The 24,275-nt window shown below is 52.6% G+C and overlaps 3 protein-coding genes across 5 annotated transcripts; all 3 read left to right on the top strand.

The window, feature by feature from the left end:
• SIGMAR1 (sigma non-opioid intracellular receptor 1) lies at positions 1-2,753 on the top strand. 2 transcript variants are annotated; one of them, XM_007968913.3, is made up of 4 exons: positions 1-270; positions 397-597; positions 727-819; positions 1,632-2,753. In XM_007968913.3, the coding sequence occupies exons 1-4, from the start codon at positions 120-122 to the stop codon at positions 1,856-1,858; spliced, it is 672 nt and encodes a 223-aa protein (XP_007967104.1). In that variant the 5' UTR covers positions 1-119; the 3' UTR covers positions 1,859-2,753. The 2 variants fall into 2 exon arrangements, with proteins under 2 accessions (XP_007967104.1, XP_037854241.1); XM_037998313.2 differs by having other exon boundaries at positions 30-270; positions 397-550.
• Positions 2,754-6,038: 3,285 nt separating this feature from the next.
• On the top strand, positions 6,039-16,359 carry ARID3C (AT-rich interaction domain 3C). The gene is made up of 8 exons (XM_007968912.3): positions 6,039-8,477; positions 9,313-9,702; positions 11,589-11,661; positions 13,373-13,556; positions 13,707-13,996; positions 14,879-15,061; positions 15,299-15,388; positions 15,850-16,359. Exons 1-8 carry the CDS (start codon positions 7,797-7,799, stop codon positions 15,948-15,950), a joined length of 1,992 nt encoding a protein of 663 aa, XP_007967103.2. The 5' UTR covers positions 6,039-7,796; the 3' UTR covers positions 15,951-16,359.
• Positions 16,360-16,864: 505 nt separating this feature from the next.
• DCTN3 (dynactin subunit 3) lies at positions 16,865-23,882 on the top strand. 2 transcript variants are annotated; one of them, XM_007968915.3, is made up of 7 exons: positions 16,865-17,038; positions 18,656-18,740; positions 19,445-19,531; positions 21,305-21,388; positions 22,659-22,717; positions 23,330-23,389; positions 23,560-23,882. In XM_007968915.3, exons 1-7 carry the CDS (start codon positions 16,943-16,945, stop codon positions 23,647-23,649), a joined length of 561 nt encoding a protein of 186 aa, XP_007967106.1. In that variant the 5' UTR covers positions 16,865-16,942; the 3' UTR covers positions 23,650-23,882. The 2 variants fall into 2 exon arrangements, with proteins under 2 accessions (XP_007967106.1, XP_007967108.1); XM_007968917.3 differs by having other exon boundaries at positions 23,298-23,389.
• Positions 23,883-24,275: the final 393 nt, after the last annotated feature.

Below are 24,275 nucleotides of genomic sequence, written 5' to 3'. Positions count from 1 at the left end.
GTACCACGGCGGTGGCGGGGGAGCGCTTCGTGGGCAGCCGGCGGGCTCCGAGGCGGTGAGTGCAAAGCCTCAGACCCTGGCTCGCTCCTGCGTTGCGCCGTGCTAGGCCGCCCGCCGGGATGCAGTGGGCCGTGGGCCGGCGGTGGGCGTGGGCCGCGCTGCTCCTGGCTGTCGCAGCGGTGCTGACCCAGGTCGTCTGGCTCTGGCTGGGTACGCAGAGCTTCGTCTTCCAGCGCGAAGAGATAGCGCAGTTGGCGCGGCAGTACGCTGGTGAGCGGGCAGAGGGCGGGGAGGGGAGCGGCCGGCCCGGGAGCGGAGCCTAGGGTTCCGAAGGCGCCATCCCCGGACCCAGGACAGGTGCCGGCCCTGACTCCGCCGCCCCTCTGCCTCCGCCAGGGCTGGACCACGAGCTGGCCTTCTCTCGGCTGATCGTGGAGCTGCGGCGGCTGCACCCAGGCCACGTGCTGCCCGACGAGGAGCTGCAGTGGGTGTTCGTGAATGCGGGTGGCTGGATGGGCGCCATGTGCCTTCTGCATGCCTCGCTGTCCGAGTATGTGCTGCTCTTCGGCACCGCCCTAGGCTCCCGCGGCCACTCGGGTCAGTGCTAGCGGCGGGCCGGACTGGGAGGCTGGGGTTGTAGAGGGGCCCATGCCCTCCTGTCTGATGTTTGGCTGGGCCGTGCGATGGCGCGAATACCCTGAGAGTGTCCATGCGATTGTCACTCAGGGCGCTACTGGGCTGAGATCTCGGATACCATCATCTCTGGCACCTTCCACCAGTGGAGAGAGGGCACCACCAAAAGTGAGGTCTTCTACCCAGGTGGGTAAGAAGGCTTTGTCAGAGAAGTGGGTGCCTTCACGCGGGGGGTGCCCACAATTGCGGGGAGCATGGCATGGAAAAGGAGTGTGTTGGGGGGCCCTCCTCATGGTTCCCTTCCTCCACCCTCCCATAAGCCACAGGTGATTGGTTGGGGCAGAGCTGAGGGACTCTTGCTTTCCTCTGTCAAGGGGAAACAAAACATAACAACTTCCTGTTAAACATGTCTCATTTTTATCTGCCCAGGCACAATTTTGCCCAGACAATATTCCAACAACTGTTGGGGAGACAGTGGGTAATCAGAAATGCTCTCAATACTCCAAAAGACAATACAGACAGTTATCTTTTTTTTTTTAATAGTGCAACAATTTGCTTAAGAAATAGAGCATTGGACTTCCCCGTATATTTGAGGTTGGGTGTATGCATCGCAGGCATGGTGGTTGAACAGCTACACTTTTCAGATAAAGCCTCACAAGTCCTGGAACTACCCCTTTCCTAGCTACAAGCCCAGCCCAGGTTTAGCTAAATTTCTGCTTGTTTCGAGTGAGGCTTGGGAGTGCAGACTTCCATACAGTGGGCCCATGGCCAAGCGAGGTAGCCATCTATGGCTTCCCCCAAGAGAGGACATGGGTCAGATGATGCCACAGAACATTTAAGAGTAGCCGTATGGGCTAGCCCAGTGAGGTAGGGCCTTTTGTTTTTCTGAAGCTCCCTCTCCATTCCCCACCCCTAGTTAGTCCATGGGCCAGGAAAGCAGCAGCCATGGAAGGGCAAGGCAGAGCTGGCTCTTCACTTGGGTGCTCCCTGTCCCCCAGGGGAGACGGTAGTGCATGGGCCTGGTGAGGCAACAGCTGTGGAGTGGGGGCCAAACACATGGATGGTGGAGTACGGCCGGGGTGTCATCCCATCCACCCTGGCCTTCGCGCTGGCCGACACTGTCTTCAGCACCCAGGACTTCCTCACCCTCTTCTATACTCTTCGCTCCTATGCTCGGGGCCTCCGGCTTGAGCTCACCACCTACCTCTTCGGCCAGGATCCTTGACCAGCCAGGCCTGAAGGAAGACCTGTGGATGGACAGGAGCGGGCAGGCCCGCACATATCCACTTTCTGGAGCCCATGTTTACAGACAGGGACATACACCATGCAGATCCTGAGTTCCTGCTGTATGAGCAGGGATATCCATGCTTATGTATCCAAACACAGAGAACCATGGGAACTAATGAGACACATATAGATACTGAGACCTGTGTGTACAGTAGAACCATGCACTCATACCCATCTGGATAGGGAGCCCCTGGTATACCAAGGGAGCCAGTTGTGTTCAAACACACACATCACAAGCTTGACTCACTAACTCAGGCCTTTCCAGAGCTCCACAGCTTCCCACCCCCTCCCCACCAAACTGGGGGGTTCTGGAGTTAAGGATGGGGGAGGGTATTATACTGCCTCAGTCTGACTCCTCAACCCAGCAGCAATTTGAGGGGATGAGGGGGAAGAGGAGCTGCCTTTTGGAGGCCCCCTTCACCCACAGCTATGATGCCCTTCCCCTTCTTCCCTGTCCTCACCATATGCCTTATCCCCATTCTACTCCCCTGCTATGCAAGTGCCCCTGTGGCTTGTCCCCAACCCCCTCAGCAACCAAGCTCAGCTGGGGAACCAGAGTAATGTGAAGAATGCTTGAAGTCAGCATCTTCCATTCCAGAAAGGCCCCCATTCTTCCTTTGGGGATATGATGCAGAAGCTGGTTTCAGCCCAGGACCTGCCACTGAGGAGGGGATCTAGACAGGTGGGCCTGATTCCAAGGGGCCCTTCCTGGCCTGGAGAAGGCCTTTTACACACACACAACACACACACACATATCACAGTTTTCAGACAGCCCCTGCTGCATTCTCTGTCCATCTGTCTGTTTCTGTTAATAAAGATTTGTTGATCTGTTCCATCTTTTTGTGTGTCTGAGCAGCTGGAAAAAGCCTCTGACTCCTGGGGACCTCAGGAAGATCTCTCTCTTGCTGTGTGATTCATGGGTTTTTTTGTTTTTTTGTTTTAAGAGATGGGGTCTCCTCTGTTGCCCAGGCTGGAGAGTGGCACAGCGACATGATCATAGCTCCCTGCAGCCTTGAACTCGTGGTCCCAAACAATCTTCCTGCCTTAGCCTTATGAGTAGCTGGGACTATAGGCAAATGCCACCATGCCTGGTTAGCTTTTTAAGTTTTTTTTAGAGATGGGGTCTTGCTATGTTGCCCCAGCTGATCTCCAGCTCCTGGCCTCAAGTGATCTTCCCTCAGTCTCCAGAGTAACTGGGATAACAGAAACAAGCCACTGTGCCTGACAAGACAGTGGCTTTTGACTAGTAGGGACTATATACTTGAGTGTGCCTTAGAATCACCTAAGACACTCTTTGAGTCAGTAGCTCAGACTATTGAGCTCCATTGCCAGAGATCAGCCTGTTCAATGATTCTCTCCAACACAGCTGTGAATGCCACAATTTGAGAAATTCAGGGCAGGGTGACCTGGAGTGTGTCTTGGCCTTACCTCTGCCGGTGGGATCCTGGGAAGAGTCCTAAGAATCTTCCCCTGGATGGCCACAGGATGGCAGTGTGCATCCACTTTTTAGCTGAAAGGCATAGTTGTTCTCAGTTGGCTTTTTTTCCGGGGCTCCCAGCGTGGTATCTGCCCCCACCCAGAACAGGAGTTCCTCCAGTCTATGGTCTACCTTCTCCAGGACCCACCACTAATGTGGAGGCTCCCACAGTGAAAGGCAGGCACACTACCTGGCAGTATGTGAGGTAGGTAGGGCCAGGATTCAGGTAAGGCAAGAGAGGTGCCTAAAGTGCATTCATTCCCAGAGACCTTGCTCTTGCCTTAACTTCTGCATCCTACACACCAAGTATGCCTCACCCTCATCCTGGCCGTGTTCTGAGGGTAAGGCATAGATCACTCCTGCTTCTCAGGATTCCTGGTACTTTAAAAATGGAAGAAACATGGTTATAAAAATTAGATATTTTAAGATTTTAATGAACACAAATCTGAAAGACTATATGTATAACTGCATTTAGAAACAACAACTGAATGTGGAGTCCAGGTAAGTTGGCCATCCTGACCCGGACTCTTCACCCCCATTACCACCGTGTCAGGCATAGTAGGCTCTGGCTGGCTCCTCTCCATTGACCCCAGGTTGCAAAGCCATGCCTCCTTGGGGGATTCCTACTCTGTAACCCAGCTTTGCCTCTAGGCTCAGAGTCCACATGTCAGGGATGACCCAGCTTGCCCTGTCATTCCTCCCAAACGTCCACAAAGGGCTAGGCTCCCAGGCCCCTCCTAATCTCTGCTGCTAAATCTGTTGGTCATTTCATAATTCTCAGCTTTCATTTGACACAGGTAATCACTCTGAAGGCACTCTTAGCTTCTGGGACACTACTCTTCCTTAATTGCCTCCTTTGCTGGATTTTTTTTTTTTTTTTTTTTTTTTTTTTAGTAGAGACAGAGTTTCACCACATTGACCAGGCTGGTCTCAAACTCCTGACTTCAAGTGATCTGCCCGCTTGGCCTTACAAAGTGCTGGGATTACAGGTGTGAGCCACTGCACCCAGCTACTGGATTCCTATCTCCTCATTCTCTGACTTTCTTGGGCTTAGTCCTCAAACCTCTTCTCTGTTTACACCCCTTCCCAGGTGATTCTGTGACTTTACCATCTATATATCTTGACTTCTAAATTTCTGTCTCAGCCTAAATCTCTTCCCTGAGCACCGGAGTTGGAAATCTTACTGCCTTCATCTCTATTCAACATCTCCACTTGACTGTCTAATAGGTATCTCAGATTTGAGATATCCAAAGCAAACCAAATTATTTCCCAACCCCACACCACCATCATCTTGTAGTCTTTACTCTCTGAATTAAGGGCACCTACATTTACCCAGCTGCCCAGAGTCATTTTGGACACGTCTGTTTCACGTCCCAGATGCGATCCATCATCAAATACTGTTTTTGTCTGCAGAATATATCCAGACTCTAACCGTGTCTTCTCACCTCCACTGCCCCCACCCTGGTCTAAGACACCATCATCTGTTGCCTATAGACTATTGCAGTGGTCCCTTAACTGATCACACATGCATCCTGTGTGGAGGGTTCTCCTTGCAGCAGCCAGTCAGACTTTCACTCTCTGCCGAGACATATCCAATGGTTTTCCATCTCATTCTGTCCTTTCACTCCTTACAAGGGCCTACTCCAAGGCCCATGTTTCCTCTGATCAGACATTCCAACCACTCACCCCTTTAGTCCCCCTATTCCGACCCAGTGGCCTCCTTGCTTTTCTTCCAACACATCAAGCAAAATTCTGTCCCAGGATATTTGCACCTGCTATTCTGACCGCAGTGCTCGTCCCAAGGTATCCACATAGCCATAGCTCTCTTCCTCCCCTCCTTCAATTCCTGCTCACTGAGTTCTTCAACACTTACATAATATTATCTCTTGCATGGTGATTTTAAATACCTTCACAAAATTTTTGATGCTCTGTCCTTCAAGAGGTGAAGCCTAAATTCCTTCCCCTTAAGTGGGCTAGACTCAATCATGTACTTTCACAAATAATGTGGCAGAGATAACAGTGTGTGACTTCTAGGACTAGGCCATAAAAAGCATTGCTGCCTAAAGAGTCTCTCTTGGATCATTCTGGGGGAAACCAACTGCCATGTTGAGAGAACATACAACCAATCCTATGGAGAGGCCCACATTGCAGGGAAACAGGCCCCCTGACAAGGGCCATGCAAGTGAGCCATCTTGGAAGTAGATCCTCCAGTCCCAGTCAAACCTTCAGATGACTGCAGCCCTGGCCAACCTTTTTACTACAGCACCTTAGAGGACAATGAGTCAGAACCATCCAGACCCACAGAATTGTGAGAAAATAAATGTTTTTTGTTTTAAGCTGCTAAATTATGGGGTGATTTGTCACACAGCAATAGGTAACTAATGCCCCCCTTCTGTTCCCCCCAATGCAGCTACATTTTTCTGCATGGTATTTATCACTATCTGACACACTGTATATTTCCCCCACTTAGAATTGTACCATTATAATAAGGACTTTGTTTTATTTGCTCCTGTGTCCAACAGTGCCTGGCAAAAAAAAAATAATAATAAATATGTGTTGGATGAATGAAGCATGGGTCTCTGAAGGTCTAGGTCTGTCTCTGTCTCTGTGAGGTATAGGACCAGACTGTGGGTGTGAGAGGCAGCCTTTCCTTTTCACAGACGAAGAGAGATAAACCAAGTCCCAGTCAAGCGTATTCCTTCCCCTCAGCCCTTCCCAGTTGTAGCCCTCCTGGCCCAGACCCCAAAAGTGGATTAACTTCGCTTGATTGATTTGGGAGCTGGGGGAGTGACTGCCCAGTCCCTTGCCCGTCAACCCAAACCCTACAAAGCACTCTCCAAACACTCAGAACTGGAATTTCCCCAAGCCAATTCCTACCTTTCCAGGAAGACTCTGACCACCTACCTTTGTCCATGCACCTTCTCTGAACAGCCAGGGGAAGCTGTGGTGGGGGAAAGGGAGCAAGCAGGGCACAAGGGTTCTGTGGATCGCTACCCTCTGCTCTCCAGTCTTCCAGTAGACTTCCGGGGCATGTCTGTCTGCCTGGCACATTCACTGATTCTCCCCTCCCAGCATCAGGGAGGGCTGGGCAGAGGAGGAGGCTTGGCTCTGCCCCAGGATACTCACACCAAACAAAGCCACAGGGGAGGAGGCATCAGTACCAACAGGAGCTTCTGGAGGCTGGGGGGTTCTGATGGGCTCAGAGGTCTGAAATCTGAGGTGGAGGACACTGGGGCAGCCAAAGGTATGAATGGGGCTGAGCCTCAGCATGGCCAGGAATGGGCCATAGGGAACCAGGACTTAGTGCTGCAGTAGGAGCTGCGCAGAGAAGGGTGGTGGCTGGAGGCAGGGAGAGCAGGGAGGAGGCACCCACCATGGGATCCTGGTCAGAAGAGCTGGTGGTTTGAGCCAGAGCAAGCTGAGGCTGAGAGAAGTGGACTGATTGGGGGAGGACAAGGGAGGAGGGAGGACACAAAGGTCGCGTCAGGATTCCTGCCTTCTGGGTGTGAGGTCAGAAGACAGTCCCTGGTGCCACAGTTTCATACCTATGCAGGTGTCACCCCTACAGACACCTGCTGTTCACTTACACACTTGGCATCACCTCACCTCGCTTTGGTAGGTGGTCCCCTTGGGCACAGGAAGAAATAGGAAGTATGAGGATGCCTGGGAGCAGTGGGGTTCAGGCTGTTCAGAGCAGAAATTCTGAGAAGCCTGCCACTCAGAACCCCCAAATAAGGAATGGCATTTCAGCATCTTGGGAATAGTTAGGGGGAGGGCGTAAAGCAGTGGGCTGAGGGGGTCTGGAGATACACGTGGGAGTCAGGCACACATGGGTGGAGAATGTGTGTGAACATGGGTGAAGTGCTGTTCACTGTTGAAACAAACCTATGATGAGTACCACAGGTTCATTACACTATTCACTTGTCTGTGTTTCAAAATTTTCACAATACAGGCTGAGCACGGTAGCTCACGCCTGTATTCCCAGCACTTTGGGTGGCTGAGGTGGGTGGATCACTTGAGGTCAGGAGTTCAAGACCAGCCTAGCCAAAATGGTGAAACCCCATCTCTACTAAAAAGAGAAAAATTAGCCGGGCCTGGTGTTGGGTGCCTGTAATCCCAGCTAATCCCAGCTATTCAGGAGGCCGAGGCAGGAGAATCACTTGAACCTGGGAGGCAGAGGCTGCAGTGAGCCCAGATTGCACCACTGCACTCCAGCCTGGGTGACAGAGTAACACTCTGTCTCAAAAAAAAAAGAAAAAGAAAAGATAATGTCCCTAATAGAATGTCAAAAGAGACAAAACCTGTGTGTGGCTGTGTATCTGCATGCGGTGAGTGTTCAGTCAGCTTAAAGACCTCTGAGTGTGTGTGAGTGCATCCTTGTGGGTCCACCACCGTGTGCATGCATGTGTGCAAACCGCAGCATGCCTGCAGTTGGGGACAGCGCGTGGGCAGGGCAGGGGTGGTCAAGGCAAGGGGAGAAACTTCTATTCTGACCAGACCCTCCACGCACACCCAAGCATCTTGCAGAGGGATTCCCCTCCTGATCGCAGCCTGCCCAGGCCGTTGGCACTGTGGTGACCATGTCACCGAACGTGTGAGACTGGGCAGCTGCGCGCCTGAACTTGTGACAAGGTGCGTTGGTATGTGGACGCGGCTGTTTGTGTGTGGAAGTCCAGTGCTGAGTGTGGGTGTCGGGGCACGACTTGTGAGGCTGGGCGGGGCTCTGGTCCAGAGTCCGGTGGCGGTGGAGCCCTCACTTTCGCACGATTCCCCTGCAGCTCTCCAGCGCCCCCTGCCCCCGAAGCTGGCTGGAAGGAAGGTGGGAGACACCTGTTGGGCGGCTGAGAGCGGCAGAGCCCACAGGGGCCTCTCCCCATGCGCCCCGCCCGCCCTGTCCGGCTCGGGTCCCGCCCCCGCGGCCGCCGCAAGCAACGCGGCGAGTGAGCGCACAGCGGCCAGAGGAGCACAGGGCGGCGGGAGCGCACCGCGGGGACCCAGCCGAGGCCAGGGCCGCCAGGGAGGCGGGCAGAGCAAAGGCAGCGCCGTGGAGACGCCGGGGGCAGCGGGCCACGCCAGGCAGGTGAGTGCGGCCGCGGGGCCCCCGGAGCGAGGGAGCGGGGCGTCGCGACTCCGCCGCCTCCTGCCCATCCGGTCCCGTGCCCGTCCCAGGCTCTGCCCCACCGCCCTCCATCCCGGCGACTCCTTGGTCCCTGTCCTCTGCCCCTCTCTCCGGCTGTTTTCCCCGTCCTGTCTCAGTCGGTCCCTCTCTATTTCACTATCTCTTTCTAATTTCTCTTTTCTGTCTGCTTCCTGCTGTCTTGGTCTTTTCCTGTCTCTCAACACCTGCCTCACTATTTGTCTATCTCCGCCTCTGTGTCTCCGTTTCTGTCCGTCTCTGAGTTACCTGTCACTTAGGTCTTTTATCTCTTGCTCCTCTACCTCTCTTACCCTCCCTGTCTCTCTACCCAATATTCTATCTCTCTCCATCTCTGTCTCTCTACCCTGTCTCTGCCTGATATTTCTGCCTCTCTGCATCTTGGTCCCTCTCAGTCTCTGTGTCACCCCACTTCTTTCTCTCCTTGTCACCCTGTGCCATCTCTATTTTCACATCTTCCTGTCATTGTCTCTGTCGGACATTCCCCCTTCTCCTTTTCTTTCTCTCTCCCTCCCTTCACCATTTCCCGATGTCTCTTGGTCCCTGTCACCCTCTCTGATCTGCTCACTCTTCCAGTCCTCAGTCAATGGCCATTTCTGATTCCCGGGGTCTGGTCCTGTTTCTGTTCACCTCTGGGAAAGCCATCTTTCTGCCTGTTTCCTTGTGACTCCTGCACTTCCCTGAATCCATGACCACCTCCCCCTGTGTTGGGGGCTATGGGGGCAGCAGGGCCCAGCACCCATAATTCCCTCCCCCACAGGCGGCCCTTTCCTCGGGGTCCCGCCTGGTACCAGGGCCCCCCTCAGCTGGGGGACTGCGCCTGGAAGCTGTCATGGAGGCCCTGCAGAAGCAGCAGGCAGCTCGGCTGGCCCAGGGGGTGGGGCCATTGGCCCCTGCACGCTCGCTGCTGCCACCCGGGCCTCCCCTGCCTGACCACCGGACCCTACAGGCCCCTGAGGGGGCCTTGGGGGAGGTTGGGACTGAGGAAGAGGAAGATGCTGAAGAAGATGAGGAGGAGGGGGAGGAAGCCAGGGCAGAGGAGGAGGCAGCTGAGGAGAACCATCCAGGGGCCCAGGGCCCCAGCTCACCTTCTAGCCAGCCCCCTGGACTCCATCCCCACGAGTGGACCTACGAGGAACAATTCAAGCAGGTAGGACCTATGCCCTCGATGTCCGGGCCTCTCCCCTATCTCCCTCTTCTGGCGAAAACCGAGCCAGGTGATAGCAGCCCACCCAACTGCACCACTCTCTGCAAGATGAAAAGAGACACAGAGACACGGAGACCTAGAGAAAGACAGAGGGAAGATTGGAGGATAGTGACAGGGAGGGAAAGACAGATGCCTGGCTAATTTTTTTAAATTTCTTTTGTAAAGACAGGGTCTCCTTGTATTGCCCAGGCTGGTCTTGAACTCTTGAGCTCAACTGATCCTCCCACCTCGGCTTCCCAAAGTGCTGAGATTACAGGCATGAGCCACCATGCCCAGCCAGGTGTAGGGAAGGCAGTCTGGGGGCTGGGGATTCCTACCTACCACCCTACCTACCTTCTCAAACATCAAGTCACAAGGTCATATTCCAGGGACCAGTGGGGGTGTCCCAGTTGCTTCCTCTGTCTTCAGAAGCAGAATGGAGGTTATCACTCCCTTGGCAGGTTGATACACCTCTCCTTTCTTTCCTGTCACATCCCCCTAACCCCAGCCCCATGCAAATCTTCTCCCTGGCCTGAGTTCCATGGATGATAGTTCCCAGCCTGTGATAGCCACTACAGCCACAGTATGACTATAGGGCTCCTCTGCAACTCAGAATGACAAGACTTCATTCACAGGGCCTTAATCTGAGGTTCTTTCTCCCTGGAGAACCCCTCTGGGTGTTATTCTAAGGACACTACTCAAGGCTGTCACTACGAAGGTGTTACACAGGGCTGTGACTCCAGGTGTGCCATTCTGGTGGTGTTAACTTATAGGATGTTGGTCTGAGTATATTCGAAAAGTGTTAATCTGTGAGTAGTACTCTGGCATTAGTGTAAAACTGAGTGTTACTCAGGGCTCTGTTCTGGATATATGGCTCTAGAGACTGTTTCTCCTAGGTATAATTCTAGGGGTTATTACTTGGAGAGTGTATGTATTATTTGTGGGTATCCATCTAAGACTTAGGGCTCAGTTTTTGTGGGAATGTGGCTCTAAAGGTGGATCTGGGGCTTATTACTCATGGGTATTTTGTTTGTTTTTTATTCTGAGTATTCTTATGGGGATGGTGTGATGGAATATTATCTATAGGTGTTACTCAAGGACTGTTACTCTGGGTCAGTGACTCTAGGGGTGGTTCCCTTGGCTGGTATTCGGGAGTTGATACAGGAGGTGGGACTCCAGATTACCAGGAAGAGTTGAGCTGGTCTGTGGATCCTTCAAATTCTGACCCCACAGGGCCACTGCCTCTATAGCAGCTTCCGTAGTAGGCAGGGTAACTGCCTCTGAAACGAAATCAGACCAGAAGATGAGCTGAAGGGCACTGGGTGTCAACCCAGGAGCTTCTGAGCATCACCCTGCCTGAGGGGTGGGTTAGAAGCGTCTCTGCCATTCACTCACCCCCAGCCCTGGCATACAGGGATGTGAACAGCATGAAGTCCTTGCATGAATGAATCAGAGCATCAGATATATGTTTGTCTCCTCAGTCTGGAATACAACCCCAGCCTAGCTTCCTTCCTGGGGCTCTAAATTTCCCATGAGGGTGGGGGAAGACTGGGCCCCAGAGGGCAGGCTGAGCCTCCAAGCTCCATCCTGTTCCTCTCTTCCCTTACTCCCTAGATGGGTGGTTTGAACGGCCTAGGGCACCACTACCAGTACCAGTCTCTGTATGTACTAGGAAAGGCACCTCTGCCTGCCCCTAGGCGGAGAGAGCCTAATGCTAATGCCAGGGAGTCCACATTGAGATCCTACTGACTCCTTCAGCTAGGGACCCTTGTTCAGGGTACAACCTGAATTGGGGTCTAGGGAGGGAGGGGGGTCAGCAGAGCTGTAGAATGACCCCAATCCTTCCCCAGCTGTATGAGCTCGATGCAGACCCCAAGAGGAAGGAATTTCTGGATGACCTGTTTAGCTTCATGCAAAAGAGGGGTGAGTGGCATGATGTGGGGGAAGGGCCCTGGAATTGCCCCCTTACCACGTTTGAGGAAACCCGGTTGGGTTCTCCCTGCAGAGGCCTGAGCTTGGCAGCACCTGTCCTTTGGGCCCTCAATAGCGTCTTTAACCTCTGACCCTGCCCCCCTCCTCCACCCCAGGATTAATTAGCGGCCAGCCCACTGGCAGGTTAATGAGTGTGGGATCAATTGGGAGGGTGGGAGGGGGAACTGATGGGAGGCTGGCCTGGGGTGGGAGGGTCCCAGAATCAGAGGGCTGAAAATGCCTTGGTTCTCTGTCAAGGGTCCTTCCTCCAGTCATGTCTTTCCTGTTTTCCCTTGATTAAGGCAGGGTGCATCTCATGTACTCTACAGCAGGAAGGACTAGGATTAGACTGGAGGAAGGACTTCCCAAGGGGCGGGCTGGGGACTATGTGAGTTGAGGCTGTGCAGGAGGAGAAATTCCTTTCCAGGAATGTCAGAGCTGGAGGAGAACGCAAGAAGGGTCTAGGAGGGCATCAGGGTGGGTGGCAGTCCATCACTTCAGCTTCTCCCCAGATTCATGGGACGGAACACTGACTCATTATCTCTCTCTACAAAGCTAATTAACTCACTCAGAGCGCAACCTGATAAGCCGCTAATTAACTGGCTGCACTGTCCCCCCCCCCCTTTTAGTGCAGCTGCTGGCCCACTTCCCGCCCCGGCCCTCGCCCTAGCCCCAGCACCCCTTTCGGGTCCCTTGCTTCCCTGGGACCCTCAGTAGGGCCCTAAGTCCTTTTGGTTCCCAGGGAGGCCCATTCTGGTTCCAGTGTCCCCTCTCTGGCCCTTCCTCGAGGCCTCCCCTCCACTGGGGTAGCGGCTGTGAACCGATCTCAGCATTGCCTGCCAGCCCCTCCCCACTAGCTCTGCCTCCCTTCGGTCCCTGCCTCCCATCGCTCCAGTTGCAGGGGGAGGGGGTCCCGCGGGGCCGATAATTTTCCCCCATTAATCAGGCCGCAGCTAATTGTTCGGGTCCAAAGGCGCGGCGGAAGGGGACGGGATCGGTAAGGAATTAACTGGGGCCCATCGCTCAGCGCAGACAGGCCCCTTTGTCAGGACTGGCCGGCGGGGGCGGCGCGGGCTGCGGAGTCGGCGGGCTGAGGCGGGAGCTGATTCTTCTCCCGCCCGTCATCCCCCAGCCTTGGGCAGCCACCCGGGGGCTGCTGCTTAGGGGAGGCCGGCTCTTCAGCACTGTCCGGAAGTCCTTCCCGCGGTCTACCCCAGGGGACAGCAAACTAAAGTTTGCAGGCCAAACCCAGCTGCCTGCAAGATAAGAATGGTTTTTACTTATTTAAATAGTTGGGGGACAAAATTAAAAGATGAATAACATCTCCAGACTGGTGAAATTCGAATTTCAGAGTCTATATTATTGGAACACAGCCGCATCCATTCCTTTAGGTATTCTCTATGGCCGCCTTTAGGCTACAATGACAGCATTGAGTAGTTGTGACAGAGATCATTTAGCCATCTGGCCTTTTACAGAACTTTGCCCACCCCTGTGCTAGCCTCCTGTCCTTCCTGCTAAAATAGAGGTTCTGGGGTTCCGTGGGCTCTGCCCAAGTCTCCCTCTTTCCCGCCCTCCCCGGGGCTCCAGCCCCGTATCAGTCCCCGGGGATGCTGTAGACAGGGTCTTAGTCTCAGTGTCCTGACTGCAGCCCGCTCCCCACCAGGGACGCCAGTGAACCGCGTGCCCATCATGGCGAAGCAGGTGCTGGACCTGTACGCTCTGTTTCGTCTGGTGACCGCCAAGGGCGGCCTGGTGGAAGTCATCAACCGCAAAGTGTGGCGGGAAGTCACGCGCGGCCTCAGCCTACCCACCACCATCACCTCGGCCGCCTTCACTCTACGCACCCAGTGAGGCCAGGGGCGCTAGCGGAAGGGAAGGGGGCACGGGGTCGGGCTGGGGCGGGGAGGGGAGGGTCCCCGGGCGGGCGTCCGGGTGTGGGACTTGACCAGCTGGGCCCAGACACTCCCACACACTCACCGCCCGCTGTCCGCCCCTAGGTACATGAAGTACTTGTACCCGTACGAGTGCGAGACTCGAGCGCTCAGCTCCCCAGGGGAGCTCCAGGCCGCCATAGACAGCAATCGGCGCGAAGGCCGTCGCCAGGCTTACACCGCTACTCCACTCTTTGGCTTGGCAGGGCCGCCCCCTCGGGGCGCTCTGGGCCCTGCCTTGGGTGCCGGCCCCGCCCCTCGGGCGACCCCATCCAGCCCCGGCCCCGCCCAGGGTTCCGCCTCCGGCCTGCCAGCGCACGCATGCGCTCAGTTGAGTCCAAGCCCTATTAAGAAAGGTGCGAGGGGAGAATGGTGGAGGTTTAAGGGTCTCTGAGGTTTAGGTGGGCGCTAAGATATAGCAACCATTAAAATGTGGGGACTGAGGTCTGGGAGCAGTAAGGTCTGACGGGCCTCTGAAGTTTGGGGGTCACAAAGGTTTAGGGGTCCTGAGGTTTGGGGTCAAATGAGCGCTTTGGGGTATGGGTTACTGAGGTGTGGGGGCTGAAGTCCAGGAAAAGGTCCTTTTTTTTTTTTTTTTTTTTTTTTTTTGAGACGGCGTCTCGTTCCGTCGCCCAAGCTGGAGTGCAGTGGCGCTATCTCAGCTCACCGCAACCTCCGCCTCCCGGGTTCAAACGATTCTCCTGCCTCAGCCTCCCGAGTAGCTGGGACTACAGGCGCCCGCCACCACGCCCGGCTAATTTTTTTTTTTTTTTTTTTTTTTTGTATTTTTAGTAGAGATGGGGTTTCACCATGTTAGCCAGGATGGTCTCGATCTCCTGACCACGTGATCCGCTCGCCTCGGCCTCCCAAAGTGTTGGGATTACAGGCTTAGCCACCGCGCCCAGCCAGGAAAAGGTCCTTTAATCACAGCAGCTCCATTCCACACCTATCCACCCAGTGCTCCTATTTGCATATAGTTTGTGCCTCTTGTGACCTGGATTATTTAATAACCAACAGTCGAAAACAACCCCCAAATTCTCTAGACATGTACATTGATCCTTTGGGCTCTAGAGAAAAGCTTCAGCGCTTCCAGACTGAGGATGGGAAGATAGATGGAATGAAGGATGAGAGATTGGTACATGAGCTTGAGTTACCTCTTTTGGTCCCAGGCCTGGGGGAGAACCAAATGCAGAGATGGGTTGGTTTGGCCAGGGGAGCTGAATAACCTGTTCTTCCAGAGGAGAGTGGAATTCCAACCCCTCGCCTGGCACTGCCTGTGGGCCTGGCATTGGGACCTACACGGGAGAAACTGGCACCAGAGGAGCCCCCAGAAAAGAGAGCTGTGCTGATGGGGCCCATGGACCCACCTCGACCTGGCATGCCCCCCAGTTTCCTGCCCCGTGGCAAGGTTCCCCTGAGGGGTGAGGAGGGGTTTGTTGTGAGGGGGCTTTGGGACTGTACACTGAGGGAGGATTGACCCATCACCTGATAGGTGTTAGAGACGGGGCAGACAGATTCCTTTATAGACAATTGTGTGAGTATACCTGTGGGGCTGAAGTGGAATGGGGGCTGTCTACAGGGATGGAGGGGGGAAATTCTATTAATAAGTCTGAAGTCTGATTCTCCAAAATGTGATTCCTCTGCCCCCTCCTGGACAGAAGAGCGGCTGGATGGGCCTCTTAATCTGGCAGGCAGTGGCATCAGCAGTATCAACATGGCCCTAGAGATCAACGGGGTGGTCTACACTGGTATGGGTACTGCAGGCTGTCTACACTGGCATGGGGTCAGGGGTATTTAGGCTGGCATGGGGATTTTAGACTTCATCTACTAGCATGAAGTTCAGGGATATCTAAACTTGCATGGGTAACATGGGGTTCAGGGGATTGCTAGACTGGCATGGGTTAAAGGGGGTGCCTACATGGCATGGGATCCAAGGCATGACCTCTCTGGCATGAGTACCAGGGGATGTCTGCCTTGTCATGGGCCTATGTATCAGCATAAATATTATTGTTTACCTGTTTGAGGGTATCTACATTAGCAATGGAGTCTCTTACTGACCCAAGGAGCTTGTCCTCATTGGTTTGTGGCAGGGGTACGTGTGTAGTGTTCTAGCAACCAGAACACTTACTTTTGTTCCCCTCTTCTGTTTCCATATCCTACCCCCTCCTGCTTGTTTTTGCCCTCTACCATCTCCTCACCCCTTTGCCAGGTGTCCTCTTTGCCCGCCGCCAGCCTGTGCCAGCTTCCCAGGGTCCAACCAACCCTGCACCCCCACCCTCTACAGGGCCCCCTTCCAGCACCTTCCCCTGAGAGGTCCTACTTGAAACTAAGAGTCCCAGCCCCATTGCTGAGTGGGGAGGAGTCCCCCTGCTTTGATTCTTTCCGGCTGCCCACTCTGGGACCCAGCCCTGGGAGGGAACCACACCTCCCATGCCATGTAGACTTAAAACCAAAGTTTCTTTTGATGTTACACCTACCTCACTGTAAAGGGAAGGCATCTCCTCCCCAGCCAATTCCAGCAGCATCTACTAAAGTGTTCTTCCTCCAGTAACCACTATCATCTCCTCATGTGTCCCCTCTGTCAATGTCATCTCTAGAACCCTACCCCTTTGAGTCAGCCTTGCTTCTCTTCAGGAGCCAAGTGAAAGGTTGGGTGGGGTACTGTGAAAGAGACATCCCTCAGGTCACATCTAGACAATAAAGCTGTGATCCCTCCCTCTCTGATGCCTCCTTTCTTGTTTGGGTATGGGAGGTGGGGAGGAATGATGTGGAACATGGGCTGCCTTGGGCCAGGGCCTTTCAGAGGGGAAGGCAGAATAGCAAAGTTCCGTGAGAATAGAAGAGCTCCGTCTCTTGAATCAGACAACCTGAGTTCAAGTCCCATTTCTGTCCCTATAGTGCTGGGTGACCTTGGGCAAGTTACTTAATCAACTGAACTTTAGAAGACTCCAAAAGTTTATGGTAACTCACGGAGCCTTCTAATGATGTATCAATGGGAATGGACCTACCCTGGAACACGTGCAAACTCAGGGAATGGCGTGGGGAAAGCTCTTTGGCACCCGAAAAGCAAAGGTTGTCTTGACAACCAGGCGCTGGAAGCCGGGGAGGGCTGGTACAGAGCCGTTGCCAAGGTAATCAGCTTTTCACAGCTCCAAGCAGTAAATTCGGGTACTGAAAGGCTGAATCATGACGTCACTTCCTGCATAAAGGGCTGCTCGTGCACTCGGATTCGCTAGCCTTCCTATTTGGACGGACGTCCCACCCTCTGGCCGTTTCCCGGCTGAAGTGGGTCGGTAGTGGAGATGGCCGGTCTGACTGACGTGCAGCGGCTGCAGGCCCGAGTGGAAGAGCTGGAACGCTGGGTGTACGGGCCGGGCGGGGCGCGCGGCTCGCGGAAGGTGAGTAGTCTGGTCCGGTGGTCCCTTTCTGGAACAGAGCAAGAGTGGTCCACTGTCCCGGCCCTCGGGATGCAACCGCTGCAGTCCTGTTCTCCGCAGCCCGGCCTTTGAAATAACAAACGTCTGGAACCTCCCATTCCAGACGTTTTGGATCCTCGGGGGTCCATTGTCATAGGGGGCACTGCGGGTGGTTAAGCCAGCCTGAGAGTGGGCTCAGTACCTACTGTGGCTGAGACTCCACCCTTGCCCTCGCGGGCTGTAGTTGGGGAGACCTGACACACTCGAGAAGCTGACTAATGAGAGTTTCAATAAAAGCTGAAGTCCACGATAGGAAGGCCCGTCGTGGAGCCCTGCGTAATTAATTGCTAAATGAATTGTGCAGGAAGAGGTCCATGGGACCCATGAGGAGGCAGAGCAGAGGTGGATAAGGAAAGCTCCAAAGGGTGAGAGGTGAGGTCTGAAAGGACCAGGATTAGGAAGGGAAGAGATTGAGTACTGGGTGTTCAGATGTGGACTAGCACTGCTTTATACCAGTGACGGAATTTTGACAACTATGAAGCTCAGGTGCTCTCTCCTCACCTTTCTACTATGGGAAGACCTTTTACTGAAGAACTTCTAATTTCGTGTCAGGCATGTCCTGGAGCTAAGTGCGTCCAAGGTAATGATGTCTGTTTGTACACTAAATGAGGGATTAGTTGTCACTAGCAGACTGTGCTCCCATTTCAGAACTAACTTCTCGAACATTCTCTTCCTTTGGGATCAACGACACTGACCCTCCTGGTTTTCCTTCTACCTCTTAACTACTGCTTCTCAGTGTTATTTGCCTCCTCCCTGGCATTCCTTATCCTCTACTCTAAAAACTGGGTGAGTGCAGTCACTTCCTTAGTCTCCTCCTCTATTTGACCCTTTAATATTGGGATTCTTTATATTCTACCCCTAAACGTTAGGTAGGCTTACTCGCTTCCATGGTGTCAATTACTATTTACATGTCAATATGTCTCAAATGTATATCTCTGGTCCAGATTTCTGTTCTGAGAACCAGACTTTCATGTCCAGTTGTCTACTGGATTTTTCCACTTGGTTATCCAATAGTCATTTCAAACTCAATCTGTATGCTCTTAACTGTACTCTTTTTCTCCCCAATCTGATTCTCTTCTGTATTCCCTAAGTCAGTGATTGTACCATCATTGGGATCCCAGTTGTTTGGACTCTTCCATCTCTCACACTAAATTTGATGTGGAGGGGATAGGGCTAGAGGTAGGCCAGCCAATCTAGAGGTCATGAAGGCTTGAATGAGGATGCTTGCATTTCTTATGCCCAAACCCAGGGCTTAGGAACCAGAAAATATATTGTGTATACTATATATTCCATAGACTCTAAAATAGTTCATTATCATCCCCATCAGACTTGAAACTCCCCAAGGAGTACATGATTCTCTGTCTCCACTTTGAGGATTCCTGGAAGGTGGGGCTGCATCTCTTTTAATATTAGAGAAGGGAGGCCAACCTAGATTACTGGGATTCAGGTTTGACAGTCTAGGAGAATGAGGGTTATTTAGCTCTTCCGAGCCTTGAGCCAGGTAGTATATCTTGGAACTAACCACCACTTCCCTTACAGGTGGCTGACGGCCTGGTCAAGGTGCAGGTGGCTTTGGGGAACATTGCCAGCAAGAGGGAGAGGGTGAAGATTCTCTACAAAAAGAGTAAGTGCTTCCATGATGTGCCTGCCTGCCTGACATCCCATCCCTAGGCTTCCTGGGACCTGGCCCTAGCCTTTCAGTTCATTAAGTCACTGGAATAGCCCTTTGGGGATAGAAAAATTATGAGGACATTTACCTGCACCCAATTTGATTGGTAAATTGGAGTGTGCTTTTCTACCTTGTGGCTAAACTTCAAGCCCATGACAGTGTCCTTAGTTATGAGATAAGAGCTCTACCTGAAAGCTTCTCTTGGTGAAGGAGGGTAGAAAGGGTATGGGATTTCCCAGGCAAAGTTAAGAGGCAGGAAACAAATTAGACACTGAGAGCCTGGTTATGTCAGAGCTAGTAACCTGCTTAGTAACTAGAAATTAGACAAAGCTCTGGCTTGTCTTGTTGACATCTAGGAGAAAAGAGGCCTTCTACCCTTGATAAGGATAGGTCAGTGAGAATGCTGAGGGCCCAGAGTGGTGGTGGCAATTGTATTTTCAGCTCTGAAGCTTGATGTCAGAAGAGACCTCAAGAGAAGAGAGTGGAGAGATAGGGAAGTGGGGCTAGGGAGCCTGGTGGAGCCCTGCTCAAGCAGCACTGTTGGGTATCAGCTCCTCATTGAAGGCTCTCCTCAAGGCTGACCACTTGTCAAACATCCTTCATAAGGCAGTGTTCTACTGCCCAACCCTATTCCATTTCCCATCTCGCTACTTTTCTAGTTGAAGATCTGATCAAGTACCTGGATCCTGAGTACATCGACCGCATTGCCATACCTGATGCTTCTAAGCTGCAGTTCATCTTAGCAGGTAATGCTGGACTACATGTGTACATGCATCTGAGGATATGGGTCGTCGGGGAGGTTAAGCACAGAGATGGCCTCCCCATCCAGTCTTCTGATGGATACAACCCCTGGATGCTGCTCTCTGGAATTGTGGCCTGGTTCTGGGTTGAGGATCCAGTGGATCCTCTAGTAGACGTTGAGTACAGTATACCTCTGGGCCAGCTGCAGGCCATGGTGCCAGCCATAGTGGGAGCTAGTCCAATGTTCTATCAATAGCCTGCCTCTTGGATTTTCCTTCAGAACCTTCCTCACTTCTGCTTACTAGACAGAGGAGCTTCTAGGAAAGGATAGGGGCAGAGAGCATTGCCATTAAAGAAAAGAGAGAGTACTGGCATGAGTTTCAACATCTTTCTTTCATGTGAGAAAGCTCTGCAGTTTCAGAGTTCTAGGCAGGAACTATTGCCTTGGCAATGTCTGCTAATCAGTCAGCCATTCTATAAGCTAGGGTTTTCTGAGCTTCGTTATTCATCCAAAAGATGTATAATGATCATCTACTCTGATCCAGGTTTTTTCCTAGGTGAGGAGGCATACACTGGTGAACCAGAAAGTCCCTGCCCTCGTGTGTACAGCCAGAGCTAGGGGAGACAGGGTCTCTGCTTCAGGGACCTGAGCTTATAACCCAGATGGGAGATCAGTCTCCCAGGAGACTGATCAGTGCAATGCAGCACTGAGGACTGGGTAAGGATGGGCCACTCCTGCTAAAAGGGCCGTCAGAGTTCCCAAAGGGCTCTTGATCAATTGCCATGGCTCAAGCACCAAGTTTAGATATTCTCCTGCACTGACTCTTGAGTCCAGCCTCTCCATCCCTCCCTGTGGCACTGCCTCAGGAATTGTATATCCACTTGCACATGAATGGTTTCACAGTCTCCTAAATCATACTGTCGACCCTAATCTTTCCCTTCCTGCATGTGGTTCAGTCTCACCTTCACAAAAACATGTTTCCAGCATGTCACTTGGCCTACTTTGGAACCTCAGTGTCTTCTGCCTTGTTAGGATAAATTCCTAATTCCATAGTCTGCCATTCACAACCTTTCAGTCTGCCGGGTCTACCTTCCCATCCAACTCTGTTTCCTGTGCTCTCCCTGCTCCAGTTCAGCTAATGGAATTCTTTCTCATCTACTAATTGACAAGCATTCCTGCCTCTAAGCATTTGCACATAACAGTCGTCTCTCTTGAATAACCTTCCCACTCTGTGGATTTCAGTGCATTAAAATCCCCTGTGCATATAGGGCCTAGCCCAGATCATGCTTTCCTCACTGGACTCTTCCATTACTGTCCCAGCAATCCTCCAGCATATAATTGTCTATGCCTCTGAGAGCCCCTGAGCAGAACCTGCCTGGCATAGTCTGCCAATATCTCCTCTTTTAGACCTTCCCAGGGACCCTTGGGTGTGGGGATCCAAGTCTGAAGTACTTTGTATCCTGTGGCGTAAGAGGTGCTCCCTGAGTTTGTTGATAGGAGGCTAGAAAAAGAGGCCTTAAAGTTAAACCTTGGAGAAAGGTGGGATTTGGAGAAATTGAGAGGCTCCTTAGGCTCAGATGGGTCAGACCTGAGGCATCCAGGAGAGTTGGGGGCAGGATGGAAATGTGCACCTAGAAAAGGGGGTAGTGGACAGAGTCACTGTCCAAAGCTCTAGGACCTAGCCATCTCCCTTGCCAGGTCCTCAGGCCCTTACATGGGCTGAGTAGCAATGCCCAGATTTGCTTCACTGCAACTATCTTGTCCATTTTTGCTTTAGAGGAGCAGTTTATCCTCTCCCAGGTTGCACTCCTGGAGCAGGTGAATGCCTTGGTGCCCATGCTGGACAGTGCTCACATCAAAGGTATCTCTCTGGGGTTGTAGCTTCCCTACTCTGGTTGGGGAGGTAGGTGGATGGATGGGCAGGACTTTCTTGTGTTTCAGGTTGTGTGGATTCGGGTTGGGTCTGTTCCTTATCTTTTTTTCTTTTTCTTTTTTTTTGGACAGAGTCTTACTCTGTCACCCAGGCTGGAGTGCAGTGGCATGATCTTGACTCACTGCAACCTCTGCCTCCCGGTTCAAACAAACTTCCCACCTCAGCCTCCCAAGTAGCTAGGATTACAGGTGTGTGCCACCACACCCAGCTATTTTTAGTAGAGATGGGGTTTCACCATATTGGCCAGGCTAGTCTCAAACTCCTGGCCCCATGTGATCCACCCGCCTCGGCTTCCCAGAGTGCTGGGATTATAGGTGTGAGCTACTGTGCCTGGCCTGTTCCTTATCTTTATCCTCACCCTGAGGTACTTGCCACATCCATGAATTAAAATTACCAGGGTAGAGAGCCCAGTTTTAGGACCTCAGACAATTTGGGCCCGAGAACACTAGCCTAAGCTCTAGCAGTCCCCAGCTCTGATAATTCCTTCTACCTTCTACCTACCCCCAAGCATCTCTCCTTCAAGGTGCTGCAGAACCCAGATTTTACTATCAGAGTCTCTGCCAGGTCCATGAATGTATGTGAATTCTTTCTGCTGCACTGCTGAGAGCAGTCCCTGGGCCTGGACTTTGACAAGCAGACAGTAGCTTTAATTGAATCCAGATATCCATCTTGTCTGTCTCTGGAGGTATTTTTCCCAGCTCCCCCTCCCTACTCCTGATCAACTGCCTGCTGAATATCTGACAGCCTTAAGCTTTGAGCCCAGCATGGTGGCCAACCCTCGGGCTGTTGGATTCCAGCTTAGGGACCTGGCATCCATCTTCAGGCTCCCTGTTCCCTAGACCAGGCAGACCTGGCCCCACTGGGCTGAGAGCAAAGGGACAGGTCCTATGATAGCCAAAGCTCTCTTTACCTGGTCCTGCTTATAGCACTGGGGTGGTGGTAGGGAGCAACACTGGGAACCCCAAGGTTTTGTCTTCTCCTTGGGACATGTATCTTCCCCTTCCCTATGGGTCCTGGAGTAAGACTGGAGTGGGCAGGGAGCCCCCACCGCCACCTCCAGCTGCAGCAGTCAATGAAGTCTGGCGTTTGTTTAGCTTCTCCACTCAATACTCTAATCCTGCCAAAGACCTAATAGACTATTGAGCAGTCCCAGGGGAGGGCACAAGCATCATCCAGCAGTGTGTGTTGTGTTTTACAGCCGTTCCTGAGCATGCCGCCCACCTGCAGCACTTGGCCCAGATCCACATTCAGCAGCAGGTATGGGAGGGGAGAGGACTAGAAGGGAAGATAGAGGTGGCACAGCACCTCATCCCCACTCATGCCACCTGGGGAAGCAGCTTCAGGCCCTTCTGTTGTAAGCTCAGAAGAAACTTTGAGGTTTATCCTTTATCTTGCATGTGCCCCAGGGAGGTAAAGGGACTTGCCTAGGTTCATGTCCAAACCTTCTGCCTCCCAGAGCAGGACTTTACTGAGACACTATAAGGTTGAGGCTGGGAGGTACCCAAGAATTCCTGGGGATTGTATGTCCTTGACTGTGGGTAGAGGAGCTCTTTTTTCACTATTCCCAGGCCCTAGTGTAAAGTTCAAAGAGAGTTCAGAAATAAGGACAGAAGAAGAGGAGACATATACTAGGGGGAATGTTTACTTAATGTATGGCCACTCACTTTCCCATCAGTCTTTGGACTGCTGTTAGGGCACCCATCCTGGAGCCTGCAAGTGCTCCCATAGCCATTTGCTCCTTTGGCTTTGGGGTTAAGCATCACCTTTTTTAGGCTCCATGGGGAGTGGGAGTCCCTGATAAGGCAGGAAGTTTAGTGGAAGATGTGGGCTTTGCCAGGCTCCTTTCTGTGCTACATTCTGGCCCTACAGGACCAGTGTGTGGAGATCACTGAGGAGTCCAAGGCTCTCCTGGAGGAATACAACAAGACTGTATCCTTTCTGCTCAACTAGGACCCTAATGGGTGCTGTCCTTAAGCCCTGTCCTTTTGTTCCACCTCTAGCGTTCTCTCATCCTATCCCACCCACCTATGTTTGCCTGTTCCCCACTTTCCATGCACTTCCTCACTCAGACTCCTATTCTCACCTTGACCTACAACCAGACAATGCTTCTATCCAAGCAATTTGTGCAGTGGGATGAGCTACTTTGCCAGCTAGAGGCCGCCAAGCAAGTGAAGCCAGCAGAGGAATGACAGCTGCTCCCCATCCCAAGATGGGCCTGGGCAGTCAGGCTCCAGGGCCCTATGCCAACCTGTCTTTGTTACAAGGCAGAGGAAGCTTTGTATTTATTGGATTCAAGGCCCACCTCTCTACTCAGGTGGAGCTCTAAAGTTGGAGGTCAGGTGACCTGAGGTTTGCAATTTGCAACACCCACCCTCCCCCCTATCAGTGTTCTTATTCCAGTGACAATAAACCATAGAGATGACTGGAGGAGTGTGCTAGCTTCTTGGTCTAGGATGGGGGTGGTGGGGGGCAGAAGTGGCAGCCTGCCTAATCGTTGGACTGGGAACTAAACTCATCCTGGTTTGGCTTTCTGACAGGTGTAGAGCTCTGAAGATGAAGGCTCTCATTTGATTGTGTGAATAGGATATTCGTTTATCCCATATTTACCAAGAAGAGACCTCCAAATATCAGATGATGGGAGTAGATAGGGCTCACCTAATCCCTGCCCTGCACAGGCTAGCAGGATAGACAGTACAGGAAAAGGGCGGTCCTATCAGGTGGACACAGAAGAAAAAAGGGACTGAAGGGACCTGGTGAGTGATATCCAGGGACTTTCAGAGCCAAGGGAGCAGCATGTGCAAAGGCCTTTAAAATT

This window comes from Chlorocebus sabaeus, chromosome 12 (genome assembly GCF_047675955.1).
Source record: "Chlorocebus sabaeus isolate Y175 chromosome 12, mChlSab1.0.hap1, whole genome shotgun sequence".
NCBI lineage: Eukaryota > Metazoa > Chordata > Mammalia > Primates > Cercopithecidae > Chlorocebus > Chlorocebus sabaeus.
Note: the sequence above shows the minus strand (reverse complement) of the source record. Positions and strands in the feature narration are given on the sequence as shown.

What these genes read in the sequence shown, in the direction of transcription:
- SIGMAR1 (XM_007968913.3), top strand. Translation starts at nt 120, where the DNA reads ATGCAGTGGGCCGTGGGCCGGCGGTGGGCGTGGGCCGCGCTGCTCCTG. An exon ending in GTTGGCGCGGCAGTACGCTG is followed by an intron (nt 271 to 396) that starts GTGAGCGGGCAG and finishes TGCCTCCGCCAG; the next exon opens with GGCTGGACCACGAGCTGGCC. An exon ending in AGGCTCCCGCGGCCACTCGG is followed by an intron (nt 598 to 726) that starts GTCAGTGCTAGC and finishes ATTGTCACTCAG; the next exon opens with GGCGCTACTGGGCTGAGATC.
- DCTN3 (XM_007968915.3), top strand. Translation starts at nt 16,943, where the DNA reads ATGGCCGGTCTGACTGACGTGCAGCGGCTGCAGGCCCGAGTGGAAGAG. An exon ending in GAAGATTCTCTACAAAAAGA is followed by an intron (nt 18,741 to 19,444) that starts GTAAGTGCTTCC and finishes CTACTTTTCTAG; the next exon opens with TTGAAGATCTGATCAAGTAC. An exon ending in GCTGCAGTTCATCTTAGCAG is followed by an intron (nt 19,532 to 21,304) that starts GTAATGCTGGAC and finishes TTTTTGCTTTAG; the next exon opens with AGGAGCAGTTTATCCTCTCC.
- ARID3C (XM_007968912.3), top strand. Translation starts at nt 7,797, where the DNA reads ATGCATGTGTGCAAACCGCAGCATGCCTGCAGTTGGGGACAGCGCGTG. An exon ending in ACGAGGAACAATTCAAGCAG is followed by an intron (nt 9,703 to 11,588) that starts GTAGGACCTATG and finishes ATCCTTCCCCAG; the next exon opens with CTGTATGAGCTCGATGCAGA. An exon ending in CAACGGGGTGGTCTACACTG is followed by an intron (nt 15,389 to 15,849) that starts GTATGGGTACTG and finishes CCCCTTTGCCAG; the next exon opens with GTGTCCTCTTTGCCCGCCGC.